Consider the following 19,614-nt stretch of genomic DNA (forward strand, 5'->3'; position numbering starts at 1 on the left):
TATGGAAATTGACCACTTTTGACCCCGCCCCTCAGGCCCCCGGGGGGTCAGCCCTATCATTTGCACAATTTTGAATTCCCACACTATAAGGATACTACCATTGTATTATGGGTGCTATAACGTGCTTAGTTTCAGAGAAGAAGTCGTTTATATGGAAATAGCCAAATTGGCCCCTTTTGACCCCGCCCCTCAGGCCCCCTGGGGGTCAGCCCCATCATTTGTACAATTTTGAATCCCTCCTATAAGGATGCTACCATTGCATTATGGGTGCTATCCCATGCTTGGTTTCAGAGAAGAAGTCATTTATATGGAAATAGCCAAATTGACCCCTTTTGGCCCTGCCACTCAGGCCCCCTGGAGGTCAGCCCTATCATTTGTACAATTTTGAATCCCCAACCTATAAAGATACTACCATTGCATTATGAGTGCTATCTCATGCTTAGTTTCAGAGAAGAAGTCGTTTATATGGAAATAGCCAAATTGACCCCATTTGACCCCGCCCCTCAGGCCCCCGGGGGTCTGCCCCATCATTTGTACAATTTTGAATCCCCACCCTATAAGGATGCTACCATTGCATTATGGGTGCTATCCCATGCTTGGTTTCAGAGAAGAAGTCGTTTATATGGAAATAGCCAAATTGAACCCTTTTGACCCCGCCCCTCAGGCCCCCGGGGGGTCAGCCCCATCATTTGTACAATTTTTAATCCCTACCCTATAACGATACTACCATTGCATTATGAGTGCTATCTCATGCTTAGTTTCAGAGAAGAAGTCGTTTATATGGAAATAGCCAAATTGACCCCATTTGACCCCGCCCCTCAGGCCCCCGGGGGGTCAGCCCCATCATTTGTACAATTTTGAATCCCCACCCTATAAGGATGCTACCATTGCATTATGGGTGCTATCCCATGCTTGGTTTCAGAGAAGAAGTTGTTTATATGGAAATAGCCAAATGGACCCCATTTGACCCCGCCCCTCAGGCCCCCGGGGGGTCAGCCCCATCATTTGTACAATTTTGAATCCCCACCCTATAAGGATGCTACCATTGCATTATGGGTGCTATCCCATGCTTGGTTTCAGAGAAGAAGTCGTTTATATGGAAATAGCCAAATGGACCCCATTTGACCCCGCCCCTCAGGCCCCTGGGGGGTCAGCCCCATCATTTGTACAATTTTGAATCCCCATCCTATAAGGATGCTACCATTGCATTATGGGTGCTATCCCATGCTTGGTTTCAGAGAAGAAGTCGTTTATATGGAAATAGCCAAATGGACCCCTTTTGGCCCCGCCCCTCAGGCCCCTGGGGGGTCAGCCCCATCATTTGTACAATTTTCAGTTAGTAGCCCATAAGGATGCTACCAGCCAAATTTTGTTGAAATCCGACCAGCGGTTATGGAGAAGAAGTCGATTGTTGACGGACGGACGGACGGACGGACGGACGGACGACGGACGGACGGACGGACGGACGACGGACGACGGACGACGGACGCCACGGTATGGCATAAGCTCACCTTGGTCCTTCGGACCAGGTGAGCTAAAAAAGTACTCACTATACGCACAAAAATACTGTAATACAAGGCTGTTTTCAGAGGAATTGATTTGGAAGTTATCATGACTGTATGGCATCCCTTAAAATCTTAAGTTAAAACCCCCATTAACCAATTTTCAATTAATTGCTGACAAAAATTGAAAACAGAAAGTTGGCCCAGCGACAATCTTTTAAATTTGTTTATCATATTGATCAGTATCCCTTCATACCCCTTTATTCTAATTTTTATTGAAATCAGATCAAAATATAAAACCTGAACCTGAACAAGAGGCCCAGACGGCCTGTATCGCTCACCTGGTTTGGTATGCCAAGTAAAGATCTGAATACAGGTTCATTGTTTCTTTTCTGAAGGAATTTTAATATTTACCTCTAAATCCCCTATTGGGCCCCGCCCCTCCTGCCCCCAGGGGGGTCAGAGCCAAAATCTATACAAGTTCTGTTCCCCCTCCCCCAAGGATGTTTATGGCCAAATTTGGTCATAATCCAAGCAGAACTCTAGGACAAGTAGCGATTTATAGGATTTACCTCTATTTCCCCTATTGGGCCCCACCCGTCCTGCCCCCGGGGCATCAGAGCCAAAATTTATACAAGTTCTGTTCACCATCTCCCAAGGATGTTTGTGGCCAAATTTTGTTACAATCTATGTAGAACTCTATGACTAGTAGCGATTTAAAGGATTTACCTCTATTTCCCCTATTGGGCCCCGCCCCTCCTGTCCCTGGGGGATCAGAGCCAGAATTTATACAAGTTCTGTTCCCCTTCCCCCAAGGATGTTTGTGGCCAAATTTGGTTACATTCCATTCAGAACTCTATGACAAGTAGCGATTTAAAGGATTTACCTCTATTTCCCCTATTGGGCCCCGTCCCTCCTGCCCCCGGGGGACCAGAGCCAAAATTTATACAAATTCTGTTCCCCTTCCCCCAAGGATGTTTGTGGCCAAATTTGGTTACATTCCATTCAGAACTCTATGACTAGTAGCGATTTAAAGGATTTACCTCTATTTCCCCTATTGGGCCCCGCCCCTCCTGCCCCCAGGGGCATCAGGGCCAAAATTTATACAAGTTCTGTTCCCCCTCCCCCAAGGATGTTTGTGGCCAAATTTGGTTACAATCCATGCAGAACTCTAGGACAAGTAGCGATTTAAAGGATTTACCTCTATTTCCCCTATTGGGCCCTCCCCCCTCCTGTCCCCTGGGGGGTCAGAGCCAAAATTTATACAAGTTCTGTTCCCCCTCCCCAAAGGATGTTTGTGGCCAAATTTGGTTGCAATCCATGCAGAACTCTAGGACAAGTAGTGATTTAAAGGATTTACCTCTATTTCCCCTATTGGGCCCCGCCCCTCCTGCCCCCGGGGGACCAGAGCCAAAATTTATACAAGTTCTGTTCCCCTTCCCCCAAGGATGTTTGTGGCCAAATTTGGTTACATTCCATTCAGAACTCTATGACAAGTAGCGATTTAAAGGATTTACCTCTATTTCCCCTATTGGGCCCTGCCCCTCCTGCCCCCGTGGGGCCAGAGCCAAAATTTATACAAATTCTGTTCCCCTTCCCTCAAGGATGTTTGTGGCCAAATTTGGTTACAATCTATGTAGAACTCTATGACAAGTAGCGATTTAAAGGATTTACCTCTATTTCCCCTATTGGGCCCCGCCCCTCCTGCCCCCGGGGGACCAGAGCCAAAATTTATACAAGTTCTGTTCCCCTTCCCCCAAGGATGTTTGTGGCCAAATTTGGTTACATTCCATTCAGAACTCTATGACTAGTAGCGATTTAAAGGATTTACCTCTATTTCCCCTATTGGGCCCCGCCCCTCCTGCCCCCGGGGGGTCAGAGCCAAAATTTATACAAGTTCTGTTCCCCCTCCCCAAAGGATGTTTGTGGCCGAATTTGGTTACAATCCATGTAGAACTCTATGACTAGTAGCGATTTAAAGGATTTACCTCTATTTCCCCTATTAGACCCCGCCCCTCCTGCCCCCCGGGGGACAAGCCAAAATTTATACAAGTTCTGTTCCCCTTCCCCAAAGGATGTTTGTGGCCAAATTTGGTTACATTCCATGCAGAACTCTATGACTAGTAGCGATTTAAAGGATTTACCTCTATTTCCCCTATTGGGCCCCGCCCCTCCTGCCCCCGGGGGGTCAGAGCAAAAATTTATACAAGTTCTGTTCCCCTTCCCCCAAGGATGTTTGTGGCCAAATTTAGTTACAATCCATTCAGAACTCTATGACAAGTAGCGATTTAAAGGATTTACCTCTATTTCCCCTATTGGGCCCCACCCCTCCTGCCCCTGGAGGGTCAGAGCAAAAATTTATACAAGTTCTGTTCCCCTTCCCCCAAGGATGTTTGTGGCCAAATTTGGTTACATTCCATTCAGAACTCTATGACTAGTAGCGATTTAAAGGATTTACCTCTATTTCCCCTATTGGGCCCCGCCCCTCCTGCCCCCGGGGGGTCAGAGCCAAAATTTATACAAGTTCTGTTCCCCTTCCCCAAAGGATGTTTGTGGCCAAATTTGGTTACATTCCATTCAGAACTCTATGACTAGTAGCGATTTAAAGGATTTACCTCTATTTCCCCTATTGGGCCCCATCCTTCCTGCCCCCGGGGGACCAGAGCCAAAATTTATACAAATTCTGTTCCCCCTTCCCCCAAGGATGTTTGTGGCCAAATTTGGTTACATTCCATTCAGAACTCTATGACTAGTAGCGATTTAAAGGATTTACCTCTATTTCCCCTATTGGGCCCCGCCCCTCCTGCCCCCGGGGTACCAGAGCCAAAATTTATACAAGTTCTGTTCCCCTTCCCCCAAGGATGTTTGTGGCCAAATTTGGTTACATTCCATTCAGAACTCTATGACTAGTAGCGATTTAAAGGATTTACCTCTATTTCCCCTATTGGGCCCCGCCCTCCTGCCCCCGGGGGACCAGAGCCAAAATTTATACAAATTCTGTTCCCCCTTCCCCCAAGGATGTTTGTGGCCAAATTTGGTTACATTCCATTCAGAACTCTATGACTAGTAGCGATTTAAAGGATTTACCTCTATTTCCCCTATTGGGCCCCCCCCTCCTGCCCCCAGGGGGTCAGAGCCAAAATTTATACAAGTTCTGTTCCCCCTCCCCCAAGGATGTTTGTGGCCAAATTTGGTTACAATCCATGCAGAACTCTAGGACAAGTAGCGATTTAAAGGATTTACCTCTATTTCCCCTATTGGGCCCCCCCCCTCCTGTCCCCGGGGGGTCAGAGCCAAAATTTATACAAGTTCTGTTCCCCTTCCCCCAAGGATGTTTGTGGCCAAATTTGGTTACAATCCATGCAGAACTCTATGACAAGTAGCGATTTAAAGGATTTACCTCTATTTCCCCTATTGGGCCCCGCCCCTCCTGCCCCCGGGGGACCAGAGCCAAAATTTATACAAGTTCTGTTCCCCTTCCCCCAAGAATGTTTGTGGCCAAATTTGGTTACATTCCATTCAGAACTCTATGACAAGTAGCGATTTAAAGGATTTACCTCTATTTCCCCTATTGGGCCCCGCCCCTCCTGCCCCCGGGGGGCCAGAGCCAAAATTTATACAATTCTGTTCCCCTTCCCTCAAGGATGTTTGTGGCCAAATTTGGTTACATTCCATTCAGAACTCTATGACTAGTAGCGATTTAAAGGATTTACCTCTATTACCCCTATTGGGCCCCGCCCCTCCTCCCCCCGGGGGACCAGAGCCAAAATTTATACAAGGTCTGTTCCCCTTCCCCCAAGGATGTTTGTGGCCAAATTTGGTTACATTCCATTCAGAACTCTATGACAAGTAGCGATTTAAAGGATTTACCTCTATTTCCCCTATTTGGCCCCGCCCCTCCTGCCCCCGGGGGGCCAGAGCCAAAATTTATACAAGTTCTGTTCCCCTTCCCCCAAGGATGTTTGTGGCCAAATTTGGTTACAATCCATGTAGAACTCTATGACTAGTAGCGATTTAAAGGATTTACCTCTATTTCCCCTATTGGGCCCCGCCCCTCCTGCCCCCGGGGGACCAGAGCCAAAATTTATACAAGTTCTGTTCCCCTTCCCCCAAGGATGTTTGTGGCCAAATTTGGTTACATTCCATTCAGAACTCTAGGACAAGTAGCGATTTAAAGGATTTACCTCTATTTCCCCTATTGGGCCCCGCCCCTCCTGCCCCCGGGGGGTCAGAGCCAAAATTTATACAAGTTCTGTTCCCCTTCCCCAAGGATGTTTGTGGCCAAATTTGGTTACAATCCATGTCAGAACTCTATGACAAGTAGCGATTTAAAGGATTTACCTCTATTTCCCCTATTGCCCCGCCCCTCCTGCCCGGGGGGACCAGAGCCAAAATTTATACAAGTTCTGTTCCCCTTCCCCAAAGGATGTTTGTGGCCAAATTTGGTTACATTCCATTCAGAACTCTATGACAAGTAGCGATTTAAAGGATTTACCTCTATTTCCCCTATTGGGCCCCGCCCCTCCTGCCCCCGGGGGGTCAGAGCCAAAATTTATACAAGTTCTGTTCCCCTTCCCCAAAGGATGTTTGTGGCCAAATTTGGTTACATTCCATTCAGAACTCTATGACAAGTAGCGATTTAAAGGATTTACCTCTATTTCCCCTATTGGGCCCCCCCCCTCCTGCCCCTGGGGGGTCAGAGCCAAAATTTATACAATTCTGTTCCCCTTCCCCCAAGGATGTTTGTGGCCAAATTTGGTTACATTCCATTCAGAACTCTATGACTAGTAGCGATTTAAAGGATTTACCTCTATTTCCCCTATTGGGCCCCCGCCCCTCCTGCCCCCAGGGGACCAGAGCCAAAATTTATACAAGTTCTGTTCCCCTTCCCCCAAGGATGTTTGTGGCCAAATTTGGTTACAATTCATTCAGAACTCTATGACTAGTAGCGATTTAAAGGATTTACCTCTATTTCCCCTATTGGGCCCCGCCCCTCCTGCCCCCGGGGGACCAGAGCCAAAATTTATACAAATTCTGTTCCCCTTCCCCCAAGGATGTTTGTGGCCAAATTTGGTTACAATCCATTCAGAACTCTATGACTAGTAGCGATTTAAAGGATTTACCTCTATTTCCCCTATTGGGCCCCGCCCCTCCTGCCCCCAGGGGACCAGAGCCAAAATTTATACAAGTTCTGTTCCCCTTCCCCCAAGGATGTTTGTGGCCAAATTTGGTTACAATCCATTCAGAACTCTATGACAAGTAGCGATTTAAAGGATTTACCTCTATTTCCCCTATTGGGCCCCGCCCCTCCTGCCCCCGGGGGTTCAGAGCCAAAATTTATACAAGTTCTGTTCCCCTTCCCCCAAGGATGTTTGTGGCCAAATTTGGTTACAATCCATGCAGAACTCTATGACTAGTAGCGATTTAAAGGATTTACCTCTATTTCCCCTATTGGGCCCCGCCCCTCCTGCCCCCGGGGGACCAGAGCCAAAATTTATACAAGTTCTGTTCCCCTTCCCCCAAGGAATGTTTGTGGCCAAATTTGGTTACAATCCATGTAGAACTCTATGACAAGTAGCGATTTAAAGGATTTACCTCTATTTCCCCTATTGGGCCCCGCCCCTCCTGCCCCCGGGGGGGTCAGAGCCAAAATTTATACAAGTTCTGTTCCCCTTCCCTCAAGGATGTTTGTGGCCAAATTTGGTTACAATCTATGTAGAACTCTATGACAAGTAGCGATTTAAAGGATTTACCTCTATTTCCCCTATTGGGCCCCGCCCCTCCTGCCCCCGGGGGGTCAGAGCCAAAATTTATACAAGTTCTGTTCCCCTTCCCCCAAGGATGTTTGTGGCCAAATTTGGTTACATTCCATTCAGAACTCTATGACAAGTAGCGATTTAAAGGATTTACCTCTATTTCCCCTATTGGGCCCTGCCCCTCCTGCCCCCGTGGGGCCAGAGCCAAAATTTATACAAATTCTGTTCCCCTTCCCTCAAGGATGTTTGTGGCCAAATTTGGTTACAATCTATGTAGAACTCTATGACTAGTAGCGATTTAAAGGATTTACCTCTATTTCCCCTATTGGGCCCCGCCCCTCCTGCCCCCGGGGGGTCAGAGCCAAAATTTATACAAGTTCTGTTCCCCTTCCCCCAAGGATGTTTGTGGCCAAATTTGGTTACAATCCATTCAGAACTCTATGACTAGTAGCGATTTAAAGGATTTACCTCTATTTCCCCTATTGGGCCCCGCCCCTCCTGCCCCCGGGGGGTCAGAGCCAAAATTTATACAAGTTCTGTTCCCCTTCCCCCAAGGATGTTTGTGGCCGAATTTGGTTACAATCCATGTAGAACTCTATGACTAGTAGCGATTTAAAGGATTTACCTCTATTTCCCCTATTGGGCCCCGCCCCTCCTGCCCCCGGGGGACCAGAGCCAAAATTTATACAAGTTCTGTTCCCCTTCCCCAAAGGATGTTTGTGGCCAAATTTGGTTACATTCCATTCAGAACTCTATGACTAGTAGCGATTTAAAGGATTTACCTCTATTTCCCCTATTGGGCCCCGCCCCTCCTGCCCCCGGGGGGTCAGAGCCAAAATTTATACAAGTTCTGTTCCCCTTCCCCCAAGGATGTTTGTGGCCAAATTTGGTTACAATCCATGTAGAACTCTATGACTAGTAGCGATTTAAAGGATTTACCTCTATTTCCCCTATTGGGCCCCACCCCTCCTGCCCCTGGGGGATCAGAGCCAAAATTTATACAAGTTCTGTTCCCCTTCCCCCAAGGATGTTTGTGGCCAAATTTGGTTACATTCCATTCAGAACTCTATGACTAGTAGCGATTTAAAGGATTTACCTCTATTTCCCCTATTGGGCCCCGCCCCTCCTGCCCCCAGGGGACCAGAGCCAAAATTTATACAAGTTCTGTTCCCCTTCCCCCAAGGATGTTTGTGGCCAAATTTGGTTACATTCCATTCAGAACTCTATGACTAGTAGCGATTTAAAGGATTTACCTCTATTTCCCCTATTGGGCCCCGCCCCTCCTGCCCCCGGGGGGACCAGAGCCAAAATTTATACAAGTTCTGTTCCCCTTCCCCCAAGGATGTTTGTGGCCAAATTTGGTTACATTCCATTCAGAACTCTATGACTAGTAGCGATTTAAAGGATTTACCTCTATTTCCCCTATTGGGCCCCGCCCCTCCTGCCCCCGGGGGGTCAGAGCCAAAATTTATACAAGTTCTGTTCCCCTTCCCCCAAGAATGTTTGTGGCCAAATTTGGTTACATTCCATTCAGAACTCTATGACTAGTAGCGATTTAAAGGATTTACCTCTATTTCCCCTATTGGGCCCCGCCCCTCCTGCCCCCCGGGGACCAGAGCCAAAATTTATACAAGTTCTGTTCCCCCTTCCCCCAAGGATGTTTGTGGCCAAATTTGGTTACATTCCATTCAGAACTCTATGACTAGTAGCGATTTAAAGGATTTACCTCTATTTCCCCTATTGGGCCCCGCCCCTCCTGCCCCCGGGGGTCAGAGCCAAAATTTATACAAGTTCTGTTCCCCTTCCCCCAAGGATGTTTGTGGCCAAATTTGGTTACATTCCATGCAGAACTCTAGGACAAGTAGCGATTTAAAGGATTTACCTCTATTTCCCCTATTGGGCCCCGCCCCTCCTGCCCCCGGGGGGTCAGAGCCAAAATTTATACAAGTTCTGTTCCCCTTTCCCCCAAGGATGTTTGTGGCCAAATTTGGTTACAATCCATGCAGAACTCTAGGACAAGTAGCGATTTAAAGGATTTACCTCTATTTCCCCTATTGGGCCCCGCCCCTCCTTCCCCCGGGGGACCAGAGCCAAAATTTATACAAGTTCTGTTCCCCTTCCCCCAAGGATGTTTGTGGCCAAATTTGGTTACATTCCATTCAGAACTCTATGACAAGTAGCGATTTAAAGGATTTACCTCTATTTCCCCTATTGGGCCCCGCCCCTCCTGCCCCCGGGGGACCAGAGCCAAAATTTATACAAGTTCTGTTCCCCTTCCCCCAAGGATGTTTGTGGCCAAATTTGGTTACAATCCATTCAGAACTCTATGACTAGTAGCGATTTAAAGGATTTACCTCTATTTCCCCTATTGGGCCCCGCCCCTCCTGCCCCCGCGGGGTCAGAGCCAAAATTTATACAAGTTCTGTTCCCCTTCCCCCAAGGATGTTTGTGGCCGAATTTGGTTACAATCCATGTAGAACTCTATGACTAGTAGCGATTTAAAGGATTTACCTCTATTTCCCCTATTGGACCCCGCCCCTCCTGCCCCCCGGGGACCAGAGCCAAAATTTATACAAGTTCTGTTCCCCTTCCCCAAAGGATGTTTGTGGCCAAATTTGGTTACATTCCATTCAGAACTCTATGACAAGTAGCGATTTAAAGGATTTACCTCTATTTCCCCTATTGGGCCCCGCCCCTCCTGCCCCGGGGGTCAGAGCCAAAATTTATACAAGTTCTGTTCCCCTTCCCCCAAGGATGTTTGTGGCCAAATTTGGTTACAATCCATTCAGAACTCTATGACAAGTAGCGATTTAAAGGATTTACCTCTATTTCCCCTATTGGGCCCCGCCCCTCCTGCCCCCGGGGGGTCAGAGCCAAAATTTATACAAGTTCTGTTCCCCTTCCCCCAAGGATGTTTGTGGCCAAATTTGGTTACATTCCATTCAGAACTCTATGACTATTAGCGATTTAAAGGATTTACCTCTATTTCCCCTATTTGGCCCCGCCCCTCCTGCCCCAAGGGGACCAGAGCCAAAATTTATACAAGTTCTGTTCCCCTTCCCCTAAGAATGTTTGTGGCCAAATTTGGATACATTCCATTCAGAACTCTATGACTAGTAGCGATTTAAAGGATTTACCTCTATTTCCCCTATTGGGCCCCGCCCCTCCTGCCCCCAGGGGACCAGAGCCAAAATTTATACAAGTTCTGTTCCCCTTCCCCCAAGGATGTTTGTGGCCAAATTTGGTTACATTCCATTCAGAACTCTATGACAAGTAGCGATTTAAAGGATTTACCTCTATTTCCCCTATTGGGCCCCGCCCCTCCTGCCCCTGGGGGATCAGAGCCAAAATTTATACAAGTTCTGTTCCCCTTCCCCCAAGAAAATTTGTGGCCAAATTTGGTTACATTCCATTCAGAACTCTATGACAAGTAGCGATTTAAAGGATTTACCTCTATTTCCCCTATTGGGCCCCCTCCCCTCCTGCCCCCGGGGGGTCAGAGCCAAAATTTATACAAGTTCTCTTCACCTTCCCCAAAGGATGTTTGTGGCCAAATTTGGTTACATTCCATTCAGAACTCTATGACTAGTAGCGATTTAAAGGATTTACCTCTATTTCCCCTATTGGGCCCCGCCCCTCCTGCCCCCAGGGGACCAGAGCCAAAATTTATACAAGTTCTGTTCCCCTTCCCCTAAGGATGCTTGTGGCCAAATTTGGTTACATTCCATTCCGAACTCTATGACAAGTAGCGATTTAAAGGATTTACCTCTATTTCCCCTATTGGGCCCCGCCCCTCCTGCCCCCAGGGGACCAGAGCCAAAATTTATACAAGTTCTGTTCCCCATCCCCCAAGGATGTTTGTGGCCAAATTTGGTTACATTCCATTCAGAACTCTATGACTAGTAGCGATTTAAAGGATTTACCTCTATTTCCCCTATTGGGCCCAGCCCCTTCTGCCCCCAGGGGGTCAGAGCCAAAATTTATACAAGTTCTGTTCCCCCTCCCCCAAGGATGTTTGTGGCCAAATTTGGTTACAATCCATGCAGAACTCTAGGACAAGTAGCGATTTAAAGGATTTACCTCTATTTCCCCTATTGGGCCCCCCCCCTCCTGTCCCCGGGGGGTCAGAGCCAAAATTTATACAAGTTCTGTTCCCCCTCCCCAAAGGATGTTTGTGGCCAAATTTGGTTGCAATCCATGCAGAACTCTAGGACAAGTAGTGATTTAAAGGATTTACCTCTATTTCCCCTATTGGGCCCCGCCCCTCCTTCCCCCGGGGGACCAGAGCCAAAATTTATACAAGTTCTGTTCCCCTTCCCCCAAGAAAATTTGTGGCCAAATTTGGTTACATTCCATTCAGAACTCTATGACAAGTAGCGATTTAAAGGATTTACCTCTATTTCCCCTATTGGGCCCCGCCCCTATTGGGCCCCGTCCCTCCTGCCCCTGGGGGATCAGAGCCAAAATTTATACAAGTTCTGTTCCCCTTCCCCCAAGGATGTTTGTGGCTAATTTTGGTTACAATCCATGCAAAACTCTGGGACAAGTAACGATTTAAAGGATTTACCTCTATTTCCCCTATTGGGCCCCGCCCCTCCTGCCCCCGGGGGACCAGAGCCAAAATCTATACAAGTTATGTTCCCCTTCCTCCAAGAATGTTTGTGGCCAAATTTGGTTACATTCCATTCAGAACTCTATGACAAGTAGCGATTTAAAGGATTTACCTCTATTTCCCCTATTGGGCCCCGCCCCTCCTGCCCCCGGGGGGTCAGAGCCAAAATTTATACAAGTTCTGTTCCCCCTCCCACAAGGATGTTTGTGGCCAAATTTGGTTACAATCCATGCAGAACTCTATGACTAGTAGCGATTTAAAGGAAATGTTGACGGACGACGGACGGACGGACGACGGACGCCGCGCCATGACATAAGCTCACCGGCCCTTTGGGCCAGGTGAGCTAATAAAAAGGAAGTGGGCCAGAGGCCATCTTGGAATACTAAAATCTTTGAAAAAATGCTTGCATGTTGTTCGCCATCCCTTAAAACCCCTACACACCAATTTTCTTTTAGATCGGAGACCGAAACCTGAAAACAGGAAGTGGGCCAGCAGCCATCTTGGCAGGCGGTTGGCCATCTTGTTGACCAATGAGTCCAAAAAGGTACTACGCACAACTGGGGCCCAAGGGAAACCTACATATGGAATTTGAGAGAGATCCCTTCAGTAATTTCTGAGAAATAGCGGTAACTATCAAAATCCAAGATGGTGGACGCTCAGTCCCAAAATGAAATATATACAACTAGGGTCCTAGGGGAACCTACATATAAAATTTGAGAATGATCCCTTAAGTACTTTCTGAGAAATAGCGATAACAAACTTCAATGATGAAATCCAAGATGGCAGCCTGGCGGACATCTTGTTGACCGATCAGTCCCAAAATGCAATATGCACAACTAGGGCCCCAGGGGAACCTACATATGAAATTTGAGAATGATCCCTCCAGTACTTTCCGAGAAATAGCGATAACAAGAATTGTTAACAGACGGACGGACGGACGGACGGACGGAAGGACAGACCACAGAACACGGACAAAAAAGCGATTTGAATAACCCAACATCATGGTGGGCTAAAAATATCATAATTATCATCATCATCATCATCATCATCATCATCATCATCATCATCATCATCATCATCATCACCACCACCATCATCATCACCACCATCATCATCATCATCATCATAAAATATCATTATCATCATCATCACCAACATCATCTTTATCATCATCATCATAAAATATCATCATCATCATCATCATTATCACCATCATCATCGAATATCATTTTTATCATCATCATCACCAACATCATCTTTATTTATCATCACCATCATCATCATCATCATCATCATCATCATCATGTTATATAATTATTATCATCATCATCATCACTAACATCATCTTTCTCATTATCATCATCATCATCATCATCATCATTATCATTAACATCATCTTTCTCATCATCATCATCATCATCATCATCATCATCACCAACATCATCTTTATCATCATCATCATCATCATCATCATAATCACTAACATCATCTTTCTCATCACCATCATCATCATCATCATCACCAACATCATCTTTATCATCATCATCAGCATCATCATGAACTACCATTATTATCATCATCATCATCATCATGAAATATCATTATCATCATCATCAATATGATCATGTTCATCGCAATCACTGTCATAATCATAATCATCAAAATCATCATAGTCCTCGTCTTAATCGTCATCCATATAGTCATCATCAAAAATCAGTCTTATATCATCATCTTCATATCTGTCTTCATACACAAACAGCAACATCATCATCATCATTTTCAATCATAATCTTCATCACCATCAGCCATATTATCATGTCTCATTTTTTCATTTGACATACACAACTCTATACTCGCACATCCACACACCCACCCATCCAAAAACATTCATTCATTGATACAAAGAATTTAATGTCAAAATGTATTTCGAAAATCCAGCAGAGACCGCCATTTCGTCCATTTTGCCGATCGGCGCATGAAGAAGGAATATTGTGTGTCATTAAAAAAAAATATGCGGGATTGGCGCAGGCGCACCGTCCATCTGCAGCTCTGTTTAAACTGTTGGATTTGATACATAAATGTTATTTAACTAAATCTATCATTTTACTTTTATTTAATTGTTGGATTTGATAGATGAATGTTATGTAACTAAATATATCGTTTTCAGTACATACCTGTCAGTACATAAAGTGGCCACATATTCACTTTTGGGGTCAAAGGTCACACCCTGCACAAAACTTTTGTGTTCATTGAACATGGCTAATTTCTGATCTGAAAAGGAGATCAAAGTCACAATCAATATTTTTCTTTTAGAGTTATTCAGATTGTACTTTTGTCTTACTAACACTTATAATTAACAAAGGAAATCAATACACATCCTTAATACACAACTTTTTATTCCAATTATCACTAACATATCCTAACACTCTTAATGTCAACTCTTTCATGAAAAAAACAGTTAATAGCATGAAAGAGATACAATATTTTTGACACAAGATTTACTGCTGTAGGTCTTACCTTTCACAAGGTCCCAGAGAATAGCACTATTATCCACCGATCCAGATATCATAAACTTGCCATCAGATGACCAGCACAAATCGTATATATCCTCCAAATGACCCCTGTAGGATTTAAAGTTTGGCTGTCATAGTTACATGAGTTACTAAGGGAATTCTAGGGCCACCCTTGAAACTTTACCTTAGAACTTTGTGGGTTACTTAAGGAACTTTAGGGCTACCATTCAACTTTACTTTAGAACTTTTTGGGTTGCTTAACTTTAGGGCTACCATTAAACTTTGCCTTAGGACTTTGTGAGTTACTTTACTTTAGGGCTACCATTAAACTTTCCCTTAGGACTTTGTGGGTTGCTTAAATTCAGGGCTACCATTAAACTTTACCTTTGGACTTTGTGGGTTATTTAACTTTAGGGCTACCATTAAATTTTCCCTTAGGACTTTGTGGGTAATTAACTTTAGGGATACCATTAAACTTTACCTTAGAACTTTGTGGTTTACTTAACTTTAGGGCTACCATTAAACTTTGCCTTAGGATTTTGTGGGTTACTTAATTTTAGGGCTACCATTAAACTTTGCCTTAGGATTTGGTGGGTTACTTAACTTTAGGGCTACCATTAAACTTTCCCCTAGGACTTTGTGGGTTACTTAACTTTAGGGCAACCATTAAAGTTTCCCTTAGGACTTTAGGGCTACCATTCAACTTTACCTTAGTACTTTGTGGGTTACTTAACTTTAGAGCTACCATTAAACTTTCCCTTAGGACTTTGTGGGTAACTTAAATTTAGGGCTACCATTAAACTTTCCATTAGGACTTTGTGGGTTACTTAACTTTAGGGCTACCATTAAACTTTACCTTAGGACTTTGTGGGTTGCTTAAATTCAGGGCTACCATTAAACTTTACCTTTGGACTTTGTGGGTTACTTAAGGAATTTTAGGGCTACCATTCAACTTTACTTTAGAACTTTTTGGGTTACTTAACTTTAGGGCTACCATTAAACTTTACCTTAGAACTTTGTGGGTTACTTAACTTTAAGGTTACCATTAAACTTTACCTTAGGACTTTGTGGGTTACTTAACTTTAGGGCTACCATTAAACTTTGCCTTAGGACTTTGTGGGTTACTTAACTTTAGGGCTACCATTAAACTTTCCCTGAAGACTTTGTTGGTTACTTAAGGAACTTTTGGGCTACCATTCAACTTTACTTTAGAACTTTTTGGGTTACTTAACTTAAGGGCTACCATTAAACTTTACCTTCGGTTTTTGTGGGTTGCTTAACTTTAGGGCTACCATTAAACTTTCCCTTAGGACTTTGTGGGTTACTTAAGGAACTTTAGGGCTACCATTAAACTTTACCTTAGGACTTTGTGGGTTACTTATCTTTAGGGCTACCATTAAACTTTCCCTTTGGACTTTGTGGGTTACTTAACTTTAGGGCTAACATTAAACTTTACCTTAGAACTTTGTGGGTTACTTAACTTTAGGGCTACCATTAAACTTTACCTTCGGTTTTTGTGGGTTGCTTAACTTTAGGGCTACCATTAAACTTTCCCTTAGGACTTTGTGGGTTACTTAAGGAACTTTAGGGTTACCATTCAACTTTACTTTAGAACTTTTTGGGTTACTTAACTTTAGGGCTACCATTAAACTTTACCTTAGAACTTTGTGTGTTACTTAACTTTAGGGCTACCATTAAACTTTGCCTTAGGACTTTGTGGGTTACTTAACTTTAGGGCTACCATTAAACTTTTCCTTAGGACTTTGTTGGTTGCTTAACTTTAGGGCTACCATTAAACTTTACCTTAGAACTTTGTGGGTTACTTAACTTTAGGGCTACCATTAAACTTTACCTTAGAACTTTGTGGGTTACTTAACTTTAGGGCTACCATTAAACTTTACCTTAGAACTTTGTGGGTTACCCAGTTTTCCTTATTATCCTCTTCCTCCTCCTGAAAGATACTGTTAGCGGGCGTGGACTGGTCGCTCAACTTCCAGAATATTATCACAGCATCTAACATATACAATATATCTATATTATCACAGTATCTAACACATACAATATATCAAGATATCAATACCACCATCGGTACTAAAGTTTATGTAATTCAATCCAACAAATAATTGCATCGTGTATTTTTTAATGTCAAATAATTACCAAAATTAATGTGTTTCTGTTAAAATGACAATGAACAAAACAATTTTTTTAAGTTTATGAGATATGGCCAAAGTGATAACCATTTCCACATTTTTTTGTAATAATTTATAAATCTTACCATCTCCAGCAGATGCCAGCATCTCACCTGCAGCAGAAAACAAATATTTAACAAAAGTTCTGAGATGGGAACACATTCGACCTATAGATCAATTAGTTAGGAAAACTCTACTCCTCTTTAACTGATTATCACAATTTAACTATGTTAACTAACCGATTTACCCTACTGTGAGATTTATCTTCTCTATTACAAACCAATATAACTACATATCGTACCATCTGGAGAAAATCTGCAGACATTTACAGCCTTTGTATGTCGTTTCAAGTTTGACAAAAATTCAACATTTCCTTTTCCATCTTCTCCAACTGTTACCTGCCAAATCTGAAAATATAAAATTCCAAAGTCAAGTCAAACAATTGCATTGTCTATTTCATGATTCAGTTTTATAACCATTATCTAATTATCATTTGTTCTCCTTACAGCTAGGGGTGACTATTGCCTAAAATTTTAACTATTGGAATACTATTGCTATCGAGGGAAACACTATTGCGATAGTTTAACTATTGCAGAATACAATTGTAATAGTATTGTGATAGTATTGTACTCTCAATTCGATTACAATCTGGTTGATGAAATGGCCGCCATGACGTACATCTAGTGCAGTATTGGTTTAGAGTTATTTCCCTTTACCTGCTAACAATGAAGATCGTGTTTGAGAACATTGTCAGTGTTTGCGTTTGGCTTGAAAAGCAAGGAAAAGTGACATTTTATTGTGACTGTTAGTCTGTTACTGTATGAAACCTCTGTGTGTACATGATTTTAGTCTTAAGTTACAGAAAAATATCTGATTATTGAAACTACCGATAGTTTTGGCGTACTAATGGCGATTGTTATCGGATTTTTTAAATTGCCATCGATTGATCGAAAGTTGAGAGGCATACAATCGCAATATATCGATAGTCCGATGTATTGTTACACCCCTACTTACAGCTGTAGTCTGTATGATAAAGTCTAAATTTTAGAGGCAGTCTATAAATCCTTAAATTTCTATGATAATTCTTGATAATATACAGAAAGGACTGCTCATTTTTAGCTCACCTGGCCCGTTGTCCGTCTGTCCGTCAACATTTCCTTTAAATCGCTTCTAGTCATAGAGTTCTGCATGGATTGTAACCAAATTTGGCCAGAAAAATCCTTGGGGGGAGGGAAACAGAACTTGTATAAATTTTGGCTCTGACCCCCCGGGGGCAGGAGGGGTGGGGCCCAATAGGGGAAATAGAGGTAAATCCTATAAATCACTACTCGTCCTAGAGTTCTGCATGGATTGTAACCAAATTTGGCCAGAAACATCCTTGGGGGAAGGGGAACAGAACTTGTATAAATTTTGGCTCTGACCCCCCGGGGGCAGAATGGGCGGGGCCAAATAGGGGAAATAGAGGTAAATCCTATAAATCGTTACTTGTCCTAGAGTTCTGCATGGAATGTAACCAAATTTGGCCAGAAACATCCTTGGGGGAAGGGGAATATAATTTGTATAAATTTTGGCTCTGACACCCTGGGGCAGGAGGGGCAGGGCCCAATATGGGAAATAGCGGTAAATCCTATAAATCGCTACTAGTCATATAGTTCTGCTTGGATTTTAAACAAATTTGGCCAAGAAACATCCTTGGGGTTATCAGAATTCGTATAATTTTTGGCTCTGACCCCCCTTGAGCAGAAAGAGTGGGGCCCAATAGGGGAATTAGAGGTAAATATTCAAATTCCTTCAGAAAAGAAACAATGAACCTGTATTCAGAACATTACTAGGCATTACAAACCAGGCCCTCTGGGCCTCTTGTTTTCTATTCATGTAACTTTAATATCGTACTTGTTTCACAAATTATACAGTCCCAGATGTAAGATCCTCAATGGTATACATACACGAACAAACTTATCTACACCAGCTGTAGCTAGCCGCTGAATTGTCGGACTCTTGGGCTGGAAATCTACACTATAAATGGGATCTCGTTCGTGCCATGATATCTCTGGTGTGGTCACTTTCATCTGAAATAAGAGTAAAAACATGAGTATAGCTCAGTTTGTTTAGTTTTATGTCCTATTAGAGCTAGGCAAGGATCAATCTAGCTCTAATTTATTACCGTTTAATGGTAAATTTCCCTCTGGCCTAATATTCCCCTGAAGATATAAAAATTCCCCATTTGAAGCTAAATTTTTAGCATTTTTGTAACATAATTTCCCCTGTGACTTATTTTTCATTAATCTTTAATCTTTTTAGACTTTTGTTTGCAAATTTCTTCATATTTATCGTACAGCTATGGCATATTTTATGATAAACTCAAATTTTTCATTATTGAGGTTAAAATCTTGCTTTTCAAAATCTAAAATAAAAGCAGTTGTTTTACAGTACTTTTTCATCAAAATGAATAGGGCTGAAACGATTAGTAATTTTTGTATTCGATTATTCGGTCACATGTAATCGATTACTAATCGATTAATCACTTGAACTGGAGGCAACAAGATAAAGTCTATATTGTCTCACTACTGACTGGGCCTACTGAAAACGTCTGTCATGTTTTGGTATCGATATGACAGAGCACATGCCTTACAATGTAACATAATATAAGCCTACCAATAAATAAGATTTATTGACAAAACAAACATATTTTATCCCAAATAAGCCCCGAATTTCGCTCCTGTATCATCTTCTGTAACATCGTTTAAATCCAGTCTGCTAACCCGCTGTTTTAACATGACCTTCACACATACGACTAATCAACCAAATGTGGATCGCTACGGAGCGACATGACCAAATTTTCGTCAATGAATTTTTTTATTTCCATGATCAAAAAAATAAAATATATCAACAACTCTTATATTCTATTGAAATATGAACAAAAACATTCTTTTTTTTTTCATGAAAAACACATGCAATAGTAAAATGAAAATGTTCATGACTACTGCTCCTTCCGCTCCCGAGCGTCCCGGCGGCGATTAGGTCTCCCTGACGTAACAACAT

At 43.3% G+C, this 19,614-nt stretch overlaps 1 protein-coding gene across 1 annotated transcript in view; it reads right to left on the reverse strand.

The window, feature by feature from the left end:
* LOC138306876 (chromatin assembly factor 1 subunit B-like) overlaps positions 1–19,614 on the reverse strand; it is a 53,601-nt gene that overhangs the window by 25,571 nt on the left and 8,416 nt on the right. The window contains exons 2-7 of the mRNA XM_069247393.1: positions 18,519–18,641; positions 16,874–16,979; positions 16,659–16,685; positions 16,285–16,396; positions 14,388–14,491; positions 14,045–14,141 (exon numbers count right to left, since the gene is read on the reverse strand). Of these exons, the coding sequence (XP_069103494.1) occupies positions 14,045–14,141; positions 14,388–14,491; positions 16,285–16,396; positions 16,659–16,685; positions 16,874–16,979; positions 18,519–18,641 (569 nt within the window). The remainder of the gene's footprint in view (positions 1–14,044; positions 14,142–14,387; positions 14,492–16,284; positions 16,397–16,658; positions 16,686–16,873; positions 16,980–18,518; positions 18,642–19,614) is intronic.

This window comes from Argopecten irradians, chromosome 1 (assembly GCF_041381155.1).
Source record: "Argopecten irradians isolate NY chromosome 1, Ai_NY, whole genome shotgun sequence".
In the NCBI taxonomy this organism is placed as follows: domain Eukaryota; kingdom Metazoa; phylum Mollusca; class Bivalvia; order Pectinida; family Pectinidae; genus Argopecten; species Argopecten irradians.